Source organism: Marasmius oreades, chromosome 5 (genome assembly GCF_018924745.1).
Source record: "Marasmius oreades isolate 03SP1 chromosome 5, whole genome shotgun sequence".
Classification (NCBI taxonomy): domain Eukaryota; kingdom Fungi; phylum Basidiomycota; class Agaricomycetes; order Agaricales; family Marasmiaceae; genus Marasmius; species Marasmius oreades.
The window spans coordinates 23,310-36,541 of record NC_057327.1 but is presented as its reverse complement, the minus strand read 5'-3'; the positions used below and the strand labels follow the sequence as shown (position 1 = coordinate 36,541).

The 13,232-nt window shown below is 48.1% G+C and overlaps 3 protein-coding genes across 3 annotated transcripts; 2 read left to right on the top strand and 1 right to left on the bottom strand.

Moving 5' to 3' along the window:
• Positions 1 to 5,529: 5,529 nt before the first annotated feature.
• On the top strand, positions 5,530 to 5,809 carry E1B28_008109 (uncharacterized protein; the record flags this gene model as incomplete). Its single annotated transcript, XM_043152895.1, has 2 exons — positions 5,530 to 5,573; positions 5,623 to 5,809. The coding sequence occupies 2 exons, from the start codon at positions 5,530 to 5,532 to the stop codon at positions 5,807 to 5,809; spliced, it is 231 nt and encodes a 76-aa protein (XP_043008178.1).
• A 1,024-nt stretch (positions 5,810 to 6,833) lies between these two features.
• E1B28_008108 (uncharacterized protein) lies at positions 6,834 to 7,554 on the bottom strand (the record flags this gene model as incomplete). Its single annotated transcript, XM_043152894.1, has 4 exons — positions 6,834 to 6,920; positions 6,989 to 7,207; positions 7,261 to 7,323; positions 7,381 to 7,554. The coding sequence occupies 4 exons, from the start codon at positions 7,552 to 7,554 to the stop codon at positions 6,834 to 6,836; spliced, it is 543 nt and encodes a 180-aa protein (XP_043008177.1).
• A 3,600-nt stretch (positions 7,555 to 11,154) lies between these two features.
• On the top strand, positions 11,155 to 11,754 carry E1B28_008107 (uncharacterized protein; the record flags this gene model as incomplete). Its single annotated transcript, XM_043152893.1, has 2 exons — positions 11,155 to 11,499; positions 11,560 to 11,754. 2 exons carry the CDS (start codon positions 11,155 to 11,157, stop codon positions 11,752 to 11,754), a joined length of 540 nt encoding a protein of 179 aa, XP_043008176.1.
• Positions 11,755 to 13,232: the final 1,478 nt, after the last annotated feature.

Sequence of the window (13,232 nt, the reverse complement as noted above, 5' to 3'; positions counted from 1 at the left end):
TCCTGATTCTGAATGGTTTAACTTGACGCGTTTGTTCTTCTGCACGTAGGTGAGTTCTTTCTTCTTCTTGCACTGCGGTTCGTGTACTTTAAGCCCGTGGTCGGTATACGTCTTTCCGCAATCAATACATTGAGGCATTATCTAGATATTAAGTTAGTTTTGAAACGAAGAATGAAGGGTTAGGACTTACAAACGAGCGTAATGTGAACGAATGTTGGACAACCGCTGACAGCCAACAGATGGACCTGTAAAGGACCTAGAAAACAAGTAGAAATCGTCAGCATCGAGCGGCATGACGGACTCTAGACTTTTTGAAAAAAACCAACAGGTTTAGCGAGTTTGTTGGCTCAATTTTTTGTACGATGTATTCAAAATGTTTTTACATTGGTTCTACGCTACCTATACTAAAAAAACGGTACTTACAGTGGAGGAAATGGGCGGGAATTGGCCAGCCTAACGTTGATGATGGAGGTTGAGGAAGAGGAGTGGCATGAATTGTTTCCCACGCCAGTCACTGTAGTTATTGTGCCGTGCCGGACAGATTTTGTCGACTATCCCACGGGTGTGCTGACCGGCAACCGGACTTCAAGTATTACCGGTCCGCGCGGGATAAGATAGTTAAATTAAAAGATAAGATTTAATTATAAGATTTAATTTAACTATCTTATCTTTTAATTATCCCGCGCAGACTGGTAATACTTGAAGTCCGGTTGCCGGTCAGCACACCCGTGGGATAGTCGACAAAATCTGTCCGGCACGGCACAATAACTACAGTGACTGGCGTGGGAAACAATTCATGCCACTCCTCTTCCTCAACCTCCATCATCAACGTTTGTGTTGGTGAACTTATGGTAAGTTTCCCTTCGTTCTTCGTCAATTAGTAGTGTAGACTAGTATTAAATACAATAGAATCGCCTTCTGAATGAATGAAAGTCAATGGGAGCACAAAAGCTCCCTAATTCAAGTTTTTTTCGTTGAAAAAAAAAAAAAAAGACAAGCAACGGTGCTGACGGTCGGTATACAGGCTCAACCCTTGCGATTTTTCTCTGTACTGTCGGGCGTAGACGTTCAAATTTGACATGGTAAGTCTTAATCTTCGAATTGTTCAATTCGCTCAGTTCTCTCAAGGCCTCAGACGCTCGCCGTTTCCTTGACATAGAAGCGGAGCAAGAAGATAGCATTGATTCGGACGAGTTCGAGTTCGAAGACGATGAACCATATAATGGTACGTCTGTTTTTGCATCTCAGTTCGTGCACTGAGACTTTGACTCTTTTAGCCTTCCTCAATGATCAACAAGAGGAAGGGGGAAACCAGAACCCTCCCCGCACCTCACATACGCCTACATTCAACGAAGAAGATACAGAAGAGTCGCAATTCATACAGTATCTACAAGCCCGTTATGTCGACAAGACAGTAACGCAACCATCGGAAGGAGCGCACGGTTCTGAAAGTCAGGAAACGAGCAGAGTGAGCGGGAAGAAGTGGATGAAACAGACGATAAAGGATATCAGGTTCGAGTCCCGCGAATTCAGCGCCGGTGAATGGGTGCGCTTGCAGTCTGGCAGGTACAAAGGCGACGTAGCCTTAGTTGTCGAAAAGCGAGGCAACAAGTACCATGTCTTACTCGTTCCTCGCCTGGACGATCCAAACGAAGAGTTTAAGTCTCGCAAGCGTAAAAGAACTCGTACAAGACCTGTTCCTGCGCTTTTTCAACCTCGTCTGTTCCGGAAATCCACAGCGATCGATGTGGATGCCTCACGTTATTCGTTCGAAGGCGATACTTTCATTCACGGCCTCCTCTCTGCTACATTCACCAAAACCAGGCTCGAGGCAACCTCCACCATATCTCCTCGACTTGAGGCTGCCTTCAATCGTTCAGGCCACCCTCTCGTCAAACAATACCCGATGCCTCATTCGGAAGACTGGGAGTTTGCAGTTGGCGACCGTATCCTCCCCTCCAAACAGTCCCTGAGGAAAGTTCCCGGCTCCTTTGTGCATCTCGACCCACGAATCAACGTTACACTTCCCCAAATGTGTACGGTCTCGTTCGTCGATGGTGATTTCGGCATACCTGTGCGACAGGCTTGTAAGGCCATAGACCCCGGAGATTTTGTTCGCGTCTTGAAGGGCATCCACGAAGGCAAGGAAGGCCTCGTGTTCTCGTCTTCAGACGGTATCTTGGAAGTAGCGCAAGAAACCGTTCACCGGACTAGGGTGAGTTTTATTGGGTGCTATATCAAAGCGTGTACTAACCCTTGTACAGTTCAAAGTTCATGCCAATTCTACCGAGGTCATTTCGTCCACGAACACCGATACGCCTTGGGTGGGTGTAACCGTTAGCGTAAAACGCGGCCCGTATACATACAGACGTTGTATCGTGAAGGATGTTGTGCGGCAAGAGCGAAGGGAAGGAAGACGCTTGATGTTAAGCGTACACGTTCTCGAGCTACAATGTCATGCGCTCCTCAACCACAACGATGTAGTTGAGTCGAGTTCGCAGATGAAGCTGATTGATTGGCGGCCTCTGAATGAGGTCCAAGAACGAATCTACGGCGTGGGGCCTGCGATGTCAGTGGCGAGAGAGCCTTGGATAGGGACGAGAGTGCAGGTCATAGGTTCTCACTTCAAGGGCCTGACTGGTACAGTTCGCCAAGTGGCTTTGGACCGGTCTCCTGATCCAAAGTCCGGACTACATCTGACAATCGAGTTGGATGTTTTCCAGGCGCATCGAAGTCAGCCCTCCGAAGTCATCGACTACCTCCACGTCGTCGAAATCGCTTCGAAGAAGCACCTCAACGTCTGGCGCCCGCTTGGTCGTAGCCACGAGTTCTGGCTCCCTCGCGAAGGTCTAAAAAACCCGTTCGATTCCATTGCTCGCATCGCAGCAATCGATCTCAAGGATATCCCGAGCGGCCCTGAAACACCATCACTCGAAGAGCTGATGAGAATGTACCAGGAGGGAGATGAGAGATGGAGAGGTTTACTACTTGACACTTCTCCTGGTACTCCTCCTGGTACCCCCCTTCCATCACCCAACGAATTGACGGAGATGCTAGAGACAGGAGAAGATGCCTGGAATCCAAGAGCACGTTCTCCCGTACGAAACGAAACAGGAGATTGTGGGCCTTGGGATCCAGACTGGGAGGTTGCGGTTTCCTCAGCTGTCGGGGCCTCTGCTGCAGACCCTGTTAACGCAGTTGAGGCAGAAGCAGCAGCAGCTCCTCCTCGACACTGGATTGTTCATCCAAAGTTGGTTGGTCTCGATGTTGAAGCAGCCGTTGGTGGTACAAATGACTACGTTCGCATTGTTCGAAAACCCAACGATGAAGTTGTACCACGCATCAAAGTCAATGCGGGTAGCCAAGACGTTAGCGATCTCTCCCGGATTGATAGGTCTTCAGACGCCATCAAACCCAGCACTGAAAAGAACTTGATGGTGGTCATTGGGGGCACTCCTGAGCATGTTGGGAAGCTCGTACGTCGCCTCTCCAACTTCTACCTTGGTGAGAAGAGCGAGGATAAGCACTGGATTGTCGTTGGGGTCGTTGAGAAGGATTCCGAGACTGGCGATGAGCGTTTGACTGACGAACGGCTCGAACTGGATCCCAGGTCTGCTCTGGCAAGGGTGAAGGAGTCTGTGAAGGACAGGACAAAGGCCAATGAGACAATGAAGCCTGTCCGAGATGCTATCCTCAAACAGAACGGCCGGAAAACGAAAATACGCCCTATATCTTGATTTTTATCACACTACCATACCTTGGACGGCATATGTATCATAGTACAACCACTTCTTGTAGCCATATTATCTAGAACAAACTGTATTTTTTTTTGTATGTAGATACCATAGATCTACGTTATCTTATCTACTCACTTGTGCTAGAAACTGACTGACGCGTATACCAAACATACGCACACAGACGCCTCTTAAATTCGCGTCACCTCCCTCCATCCTCTTTCTCTCTTGAACTCCATCCTCTCCTCCCTTCTCTTTAGCTTCCTCTCTGCTCTGATCCTCTAACTGATTACTCTTCAGTTCCAGATGCCTCCAGCTTCGTCTCAAGCTCCCACTCGCAACTCCAATGGACCTTATCCCACAGGCGATCGGCGCCGATTGGCGGAAGAAACCAGGCAGGCAAATCGGGAGGCGCAGCGTCGGAAGAAGTTCGCAAAATGGTCCAAGAAGATTGTCAAAAGGTATGCATTGAGACTCGACACTACCTGCGCTGATACCTCTTCTCATAGGAATAAAAAGTTATTGGCTCCCTATCGAACATGTGGTAGCTGGTGGCCTCGAGGAATCGACCTTTTTACACCTTGCATCGGCACCGTCATCAGGTTCGGCCTAAAGGAAGAGTTGGTCGCAGAAGGCGTCTTGTGGCCTCAAGATCGGGAAGATGGCGACGACGACGTTGATGACGACGATGACGACGACGAGGGCAATGGTGGAGACGATGAGAATGAAAACGAGGAGGAGGATATCTTCGCTGTTGGACAGAATATGTACGCATATACCCCGTTAATTTTCTTTATTCACTGATAACTCGCATTTCCAGGTCTCAGGAAGAAAAGGAACACTTAAATTCGACATATCGTCTATGGAAGGAACGGTACCCTACCCTACACTCCCAGTGCAAGACTGCCCTTCGTTACGGAGCCCATGACGTTTTACAAATCCTCGTCAGCACGGTATATTCCTCTCTGCTTTTTGCCGGCCCAATCTTGTAGCTAACTGTTTCTTAGATCACCAATGTTTCACGCGGCGCACGTCGAACAGACACACATTCTCTCAAGGGTAATATCCTCAATATCGTCCCAAACAACCCCCAGCAAAGGATTGTCGACGACTCCGTCGTCAAACCAGCCCTCCAGCGTGAGGTCAAGTCTAATCGCGGTCACAATCATCCAATGATTGCTGCTCTCCTATGCCCGTCGAAGGAAATGGCGCCCTTGGTTGATTGTCGAGAAGACGATGATGATCGTAAACGGTACGTCTCCTTTCCTCCTTCGTTCACTTCACTTACATGTCGTTCCTCTAGACTCATCTCTCTCATACAGTGCCAAGCCGTGAGGCTCCATTGCACGCAGTTCCCAGCTTTTCTCTTTGATTTATCCAAGTGTCGACTGGTTGTCATCGACAGCAGGACCAGCATGGCCCCCGATCAGACAGATGCCATGTTTCGTGGATATCTGATTGTACGAGTAAGTGTCTTTGTTCCCTGCTTATCCCCAGCTGATGTCTGGCGTAGGCATTCTGAACCCTTTGGCTCTGCCCAAGTGCCGCCCTGGAGGCTCCTAGCAAAGCCACTCGCCGTGGTAACGCCAAAATACATAACTTGATGGCTGTGACTGACCGTACCTTGGCGTACACCATTGCCCAGGTATCTTTCTTTTCTCATCACGACGATCCCACTGACCTCAAGTTCTTCCAGACCTGGTTCGCTCTCTCTTGTGGAGAGGACTGGAAACCCATGGTTTGCTCATTCAACCTCAAGAGGTTCTACTACTTGATCTGTTCGACTTTGGCAGCCATGCCCGAGGCCAATAAGAAGGCACTATACCAATGGTTTAACAGGTGCGTCTTATCTTTCTCTTGTTATACATTTTCTAACCTTATATGATAGCCAGATTTGGTCCACCAACGAGAACGAAGTGACGGCGGAGGTTGAACCCGATAGCGAGATTGGGACTGTTATTGCGGGTTGGGCGGCTGCCAGTGATGAGCATGACGACGCCGGTAGTGACGGCGGCGATTGGAACATTGACGGTGGTAGTGGCAGCGGTAGCGGTAATGACGGGGGTTCTTCTTAGGTTTTGTTTGCTTTCTTGCTCGCTCTTTTGTTCTGCTGCTTTGACTGTGCTTGCTTGTGGTTGTAAATGCCAGTAATTATAATGTGTTTCTCATTATTCATTATGAGTGATTTCTGAGGGATGCACACTAAAAAATTAACTATAATTGGTCGTGCTCGCTGTAACTATCACAAGTTGTTGCTATTCTTACGATCCATTTTTACATCTGCAAACAGACAGGACTTCTTTAACCCATGGTAAGTCCTGCAACTCGCTGCAACTCCTGTAATCTATTACTACGCTCACAATACATTCTAATGTCCTACAACTAGATGAAAACCGTACAAAGTGTTGTAACCCCGCAACCCACTGCAACCGCTACCACTCGTACTAACCCCCACAACCCTGCACCACGCCTACCATTCGTAACAGCTCCCGCAATCTGCCACGACCCTCTCAACTCGTTGTAAGCACTCCAACTCGCTGGACTTACCAGAAATCCGTTGAAATCCACCAAAAAAATTGCAACGAAATATAGGGTTTGCGACAGTCTCGCAACAGTGTCGTGACTGTATTGTAAGACTGTCGCGAACCCCCGAGATTAGATAACAACGGGCAGCTTGGAGCGTGCCCGTTATACCAGATCGTGAGGGCTGTAATGGCATTACAGCGTGTCAGGAATTTTGCTGATGGAAAGGCGTCAGCTTCTCGTAATGTCGTCGTGGGAAGAGGCTTGTTTCTATTACGTATTCGTAAATTCCTTTCTTAGTTCGTGAATATTTGAACATTGGAACGTTGGACCGCGCCCAACCTGAGAGGCTCGTCCAATGGTACACACAGGCCCTCGCGATCAACCTCCGGCCTGGACAATACTAGAAAAGAAATGCCAGCCTTTGCAAGTTGGCACGCTTGATCCGATTGATCGTACCCATGCGATCAGTGCTAACAGGTAACTTCAAACCCACTTGATAACAGCCTATATACCACATAAAACCTACTTCAATGACGAATTTTCCCAATAAAACCTTTTTCTGCTCCCCGCTGCTCAGAACTGTGCATAAGCAGCCTGTGCGGAAGCAAGAGCGGCGTTAACCGTGTTCGCAATGCTCTGAGCTTGGCTCTTCAAGTCAGTCTGCACGAAGGCGAACGAAAGGTTAGAAGACAAGCATACGCAAGGGGCAGGGATAGATCTCGACGAACCGGGGCCTTGGCAATCAGACCATTCTCAAATGCAACGGTAGCAGTATTAAGATTGGCCAAATCCTGTTTAACAAGTGCGGGTATACCTCCGATAGGAAGAGCCTGGAAGGCAGCTTTCTTGTCGATGATGGCCTGCAGTGCATCAGTAACGGATGGAACGAAGCCTTGTACGGAGTTAAGAATTGTTTGGCTGTCGGATTCAGATGGTTGTGGGGTGGCCTGTAAGAACGTTTGCATTAAGATGCCTTGGTGGTAAAGAACAACAGGCTTACGTTCACATCCGTAGTGCCCTGGTTGATCGTAGAAACGAGAGCTACGGCATCGTTGTGGATGGCCTAAAGAGGGAACCCTATGTCTAGCTTGCATTATGCAAGGATAACGACGCGACGTACCAGGGCTTGGGTAAGAGAGTTTGTGAATCCCTTGACAGCGGTGTCAAGGGCGGCAACCTGACTCGTAATTTGGGCGATGTCAGCCTCAATTTGGGCTACCGTGCGCTTCAAAGGGGTCGCGGCGGCGGAGAAAGCGGCAAGTAGAGGTAGAATAATGGTAAAGAAGCGTGCCATTGTGAACAAGATATTGACTGAAGTGCGAGTGGATGACTGCGGAAGTTTTCGAATAGAGCAAGATGAGGAATCCTTGTTGAGTACTTGTCGTCGTTTTATATCTGGTTCCGTATCCTCGGGATCCTAAGTGAAGGCGAAAATGCGGATGAATACGGGACTCGTGGTGGGGCCAATTGGTAGACGTACTGCACTTCAATTCTCACGATACTCACACATTGTGAACATCAATCTAAAGGAAGAACGAGAACACAAGGCGTCGACACAATCCATCTTCCCGTAGCATCGGGTTTGGGAAGAACGAACGAAATTTTATTCACATTCCGTGACCGTTGGGAATCGCCGAAACTTTCCACATGAACATCGTCGATGGTGAGTATGGCGGCAAGAGGAGGGAGCGTCTTCATTTGCATCCGCCCGAAGACTCGTGACGGTCAAGCCAGTGACATGAACGTGAATGTTCAGATGGCTTCTCACAACCACAGTGGTAATGACCCATAGGTCGTCTACAATAATAGAAATAGGGTTGATCAAAAATACCAGAAGCATCAAATCGACCGAGTGACCTTCCTTCTTTTTTGTTGTTACCGCTTACCCTCCCTATCTTCCCATCTACAGCGGGGTAGTATTGATTATAAAACGCACCGGTAGCCTCTCGGAAAGATATCACATGGTAATGTGAAGAGTATGCAAAATCAAGGAAAACATTGCCTTCTCACGGCTCTCCTCTTCCCGGATATTCCGAGATATTTGAGGAAATCACGGACTGCACGAGAAATGACGAAGTGCTGGAATAGTGCATCAGCTGGTGGCTCGTCAAACCGAGGACGACTACCAAGGTACGTACCGTGTTACACCCCTGTGGTTATTGACCAACTCCCGACGGAAAGTTTAAGAACCGATGACACCGACGGACTCCCAGGGTACGCAAGTAGAACGCTGTGTAAGGTGGAGAATCAGGGAAGCTCGATGCCTTGGATGTGACTGTATTCAACGGTCTGCGGTAGCGCTATCTTGGCCCAGTCTAGAGTCGTTGATCTGTACTATTTCTGATCATAAGACCTCAGGCAAGTTGCAGGCACCTCGTCGATTCCGTGGACGAGGAATACGTAGCTTTGACTTAGCGTGCGCCTCCAGCAAAGGACAGTCATTGAAATAATATACCCAAAAGCCGGGAAGTACTGAAGCGCTGACCTGTCACCTGTGGAGTGTAAATAAAATGCACTGGGAGGCAGAAGGCTGGACTCTGGACTCTGGAGGTTTGGGTTTGGGCTGCACGCTGCACTGCGGCCTCAGGTCCAGGGCCCGGTTAAGACGACGAAGACTGGATGAGATTGGAACTCGTGAGTAAGAAAAACTTACCGGCACGTGACGTTCAAAACGTCTGGATTTGTTTGGCAGTTATTTGGCATGCCATGCGGACCGTATCTAGTCACCTGATCTCCCTTTTCTTGAAGAGTTCGAGTTAAACTACACTCATTTCACCTCCGGCGAGGTAAGCTTTGCGTCTAAACTATTGTATCCTTTATTTTAAGCACACAATCTATCAGTGTTGTACGTTCGAACTCAGCGTACTAGCAAGAGCGTAACCCGTAACTCATATGTTTTGCGAATATCTGTGATTCTTTTTTTGACAGATTTTGAGTAGGACCAGCCTGCTCACTAGCACTACCGACAGCTACGCCAAGTACTTTTTCACGTTTGTACGGTTTAAAATTGGTTCGAAAGGAAGATAGAGACGACTTTTTAGTTTTATTCGATTGCTAATGAGGTGCGAATACACACGAATTCAAGGTCGCATGGGATGTGAATATTAACTTCCACTCACGCCTCTCCTTTGGGTTTCTATGCCAAGAGCCCCTACTAAATGCAAGGAAATCGAAATCCCTTTGAAAAAGGTGCTTTTAATCACTCCCCGATGCCTAGACTCCCACAACAACTTCGATTTTACAACTGCCTACCGACGCGTGAAACTTTGATGGTCAACCCACGACGTTTACTCAACGAGACTGGCGTCACTGGGCATACGTTACACCCATCTTTGAAGCGTATAATATGACCCAGTGCACTTGCGTCCCGAATCGAAGTTTTTCTCCTCCTTTCAACCCACGCTTCTCTACCTACCGCTACCTACTCTTCACTGGCGTCATGATGACCTCTGCATCAACCAAGTCCAGGGTATTCTAGGAGTAAACGTGGGACTATGGTCCCTCAATAGCAGAAAGCCATTTATGCATCCCGGATGGTACACAGTGATAACCGCAGACACGGAGACCGAGTATTCCGTGATGGAAACGTTTTTTTTTCTTTCTTCAAGTTATTGGATGACTTCCCGTAAGGATTATTTGTAAATATCGTTGCAAATAACGCTGAAAATCATCGGAGATATGTTAAGCGAGTGATACCTGGCAACAAATACCAGAATCTGAACATCAGGGCATGTTCTAAATTCTTGAATTTAGAAAGGCCTAGCGACCCCTTTCTAAACTGTTTTTGCTGCAATATTTCGTTAAGCGAGGTGAGTCCACATGATTTCCAGCCCAGATATGGAAGTTTGTCCGCGCTTACGCCCTTGGCGAGCTACCACACGTGTGATAAATCCGAGCACTTCATGCAAATTTCCAGCATTGCGGGAGGCATCTGCAAATAATTCGACAATTTCCCAATTTCCAATTTACATCAAAACTTTTATTTGAAAGGAGATTATTTGCACATCCTTACGGGAAGTCATCCATTGGTGGCCTCGATCTTTTGCCGCTACTTATCGTTTTTGAATGGTTCGCTTTTTTGCCGTAGCCTATCTTCAATCTGCCCAAAATCTGCCGGCCTATCCTGTGTTGACATCTTACGTTACCCTAGCCGTACCATCCACTGGAGGTAACAGTGGAGGTCAAAGTGGGAATGGAGGTGATCATGGCGGCGACGGCGGTGATCATGATGATGGGTGGTGGGTGCGGCTCATGCCGATGACTATTACTTCCGGATTGGTCGATACCATGAAGGGTTCGTGCGATATTAGATATCTGTTTTGGGCCTTTCTGATTCTCATTTTTTTGCCAGTGTGAAGACGAGTGTAACTTCATTAACAGTAAGTTTCTCCCGTATTCAATACAACTTGTTCTCAGCCTGATTGTAGGCCAGCGTGTTGTTCGCTAAACACCGAGCTCGGCAACAGTAGCCGTACCCCCGATTGATCACTTATCAACACAGTGATGGTCTGTCGACTTTTTATTCACGTTGTCGTCGGTTTACGTAACGACCAGTTTCAATACAACGCGGCTTCGACTTGCATACAGCGTTGTTATTACTTTCTTCATGTTTTGCTTTCGTGTAACGCACTGACGGTAAACGAAATGAGAGTCCTTGAAAGATCATTCAAAGCCTTTATAGCACTAAGCCTCAATGGTCCAAGTAGCCATGAATAGCGACCTCGCACGACGACGCAAGCACGGCGGACGGCCCGAAGAAGCACGACTCGACAACGTGGATTTACGGGAAATTCCAGCAAAAAAAATGCCACTCGGCTTACCATGCGTTTTCCATCTCCCTCAAATCTGAGTTCAACATCCAGACACCTCCACATCATACGTTTAAACCCATTCAATGGATATCACCAACCCTCCCACTCCCGAACACACGCCCATACTCACTCTGGGCCAACTTCTTCAACCCGATTCTCAGCAGCCGGCGGCGGCGGCGACGGTAGCTAAACGTTTCAGGACTTCAGCTGAACGAAAAGCGGAATTGGAACGGGATCCATGGATAGATCCCGCGAAGATAACGCCGAAGAAGGTTCGATGTTTAGGTTGCGGGAATGAGGTGAAGTTGGATATGAGGGAGGGGTCTGAATATTATCCTGCGCCGTGGAATAAACATAAGAAGGCTTGTAGGTATATTAAGGAAGGGAGGAGGAAGGCCGATGAGACTGAGGATGGGGAGACTCGGAAGGTATGCCTTTTCGTTCCGCCAGTTTGGGTGAATCAGATCATCAATTTCCTAAATATTCAGGCCTCCGACGCCATTATCACTGATACTACGGTTAACTCGAACCAAAAGGGACCCGTGCTTCCTGCTGGTTGGACTAGAGCGAGTCTAGAGGGGGGAGGGCTAACCTTGAAAACTACGGGGGATCTCTTGCGGGAGCTAGGTCGACAAGGTCCGATGATGTGGGGTAGTCGACCCTCAACTCCCCCCGCTTCATGAGGACGCAGATTCGAGCTTGCGATAAATTTGTCAATCGATTTGTTTGTGACAAAATAATAATTCTCATGGCTGGTGGTTTAGACCTGGTGATACCCTAAGAAGTCCGCTTTAATTTCCAATGAAGGATACTTCCATATGAAAGGGAGTCTTCTAGCCTTGAACCTTGAACTTACATGTAGGGTGGCGGAAATCTGGACACGCAAAAGGCGCATGACGCCATTTGACAGTTTATCGCCATGAATTTATGTCCGCCGTGTAAGCATAGCGTACCTGGCCGCCTAGGATATCGCGAATAACACGAACACCCGCAGCAAAATAAACGAGCATATGACACACGTTTGGTGGCAATTTTCCGCAGTGTCCGCCGCTCAGACTTCAATGGCGGTGCCTTACCTTGCTTGCTGACTACGAGGAATTGACGCTCGAATATTCCGATGCAAAGTAGAAGTGGGAAACGACTTAAACAGATTATCTCGGAAATGGAGTAAAGTGGTAAGTCTTAAATTAGACATGAGGTGAAGCGACTCGAAATATATGCACTCCTAATAGGTATGGGTCACGGTCGGTTTCCGGTAACTAAGCATAAATCCCGGTTCTGCTCCCCGTGTGGCTTAATTAACCACCCGACACGGCTGGATCTTCAGTCTGGTGATCCGCAAAGAGGAGCGGAAGGTAACACATGATCGGATGATCTTCGATTGGTAGCGCATTGGCAGTGTACTCGCACTCCCAGATGATATGATTGGGCGGCCAAGAGATAAGACATGGATAGTCGGTGTATCAAGGTCGCGCACAGGACCACGAACGCCATGATTGATGGGGTTATTGGCGAGGGTTTAATCGAGAACTTTCAGTAGCTAAGGTGAGGACGAAAACGGCACCTAAAACCTGAGATTCCTGAAGGGACATGTATCCGTAAAGCTTATTGAATATGGATGACGAAGCAGATTCACCTCTATACTTAGGACCAAAGCGGCAGGAAAAGAAGGCTTCAGGGAAGTTACCGTATCAACTCCTGAAATGAGCTGAACGCCATCTACGTGTGCTTGTTGAAAGTTCCATCCCATGCGAACGCGGTTCCGCGAAAAAGCCATCTAGTGATTCCGACTTTAATGAGAGCGAGGCATGGTAGGAATGTCGGTTGATGATGAGATCCTGCTTTCAGCACTGGATGTCATTGAATAACGGAAGCCAGTTTCAATCGTTACCATAGGTGGGAAGCCGAGAGCTGGTTCGAGAACGGAAGATGAACCAAGGGACGAAAGACTCGCCGTTCAATGATACCAGTCGTTATAAGTATCGTTGTTTGCTCACCTGGTTTTCGACCACGGCTCAAGCGCTTAGACTCGGCGCTTCAGATTCCATGAGCTACTTCTTCGGCTTGTTTTCCGAGCCGGACCCGAACTTTATACTCTTGCTCGACCTCCGGCATCGGGTATACTAACCGTTTACGTTATGTATATTAAGGACCGGCGATA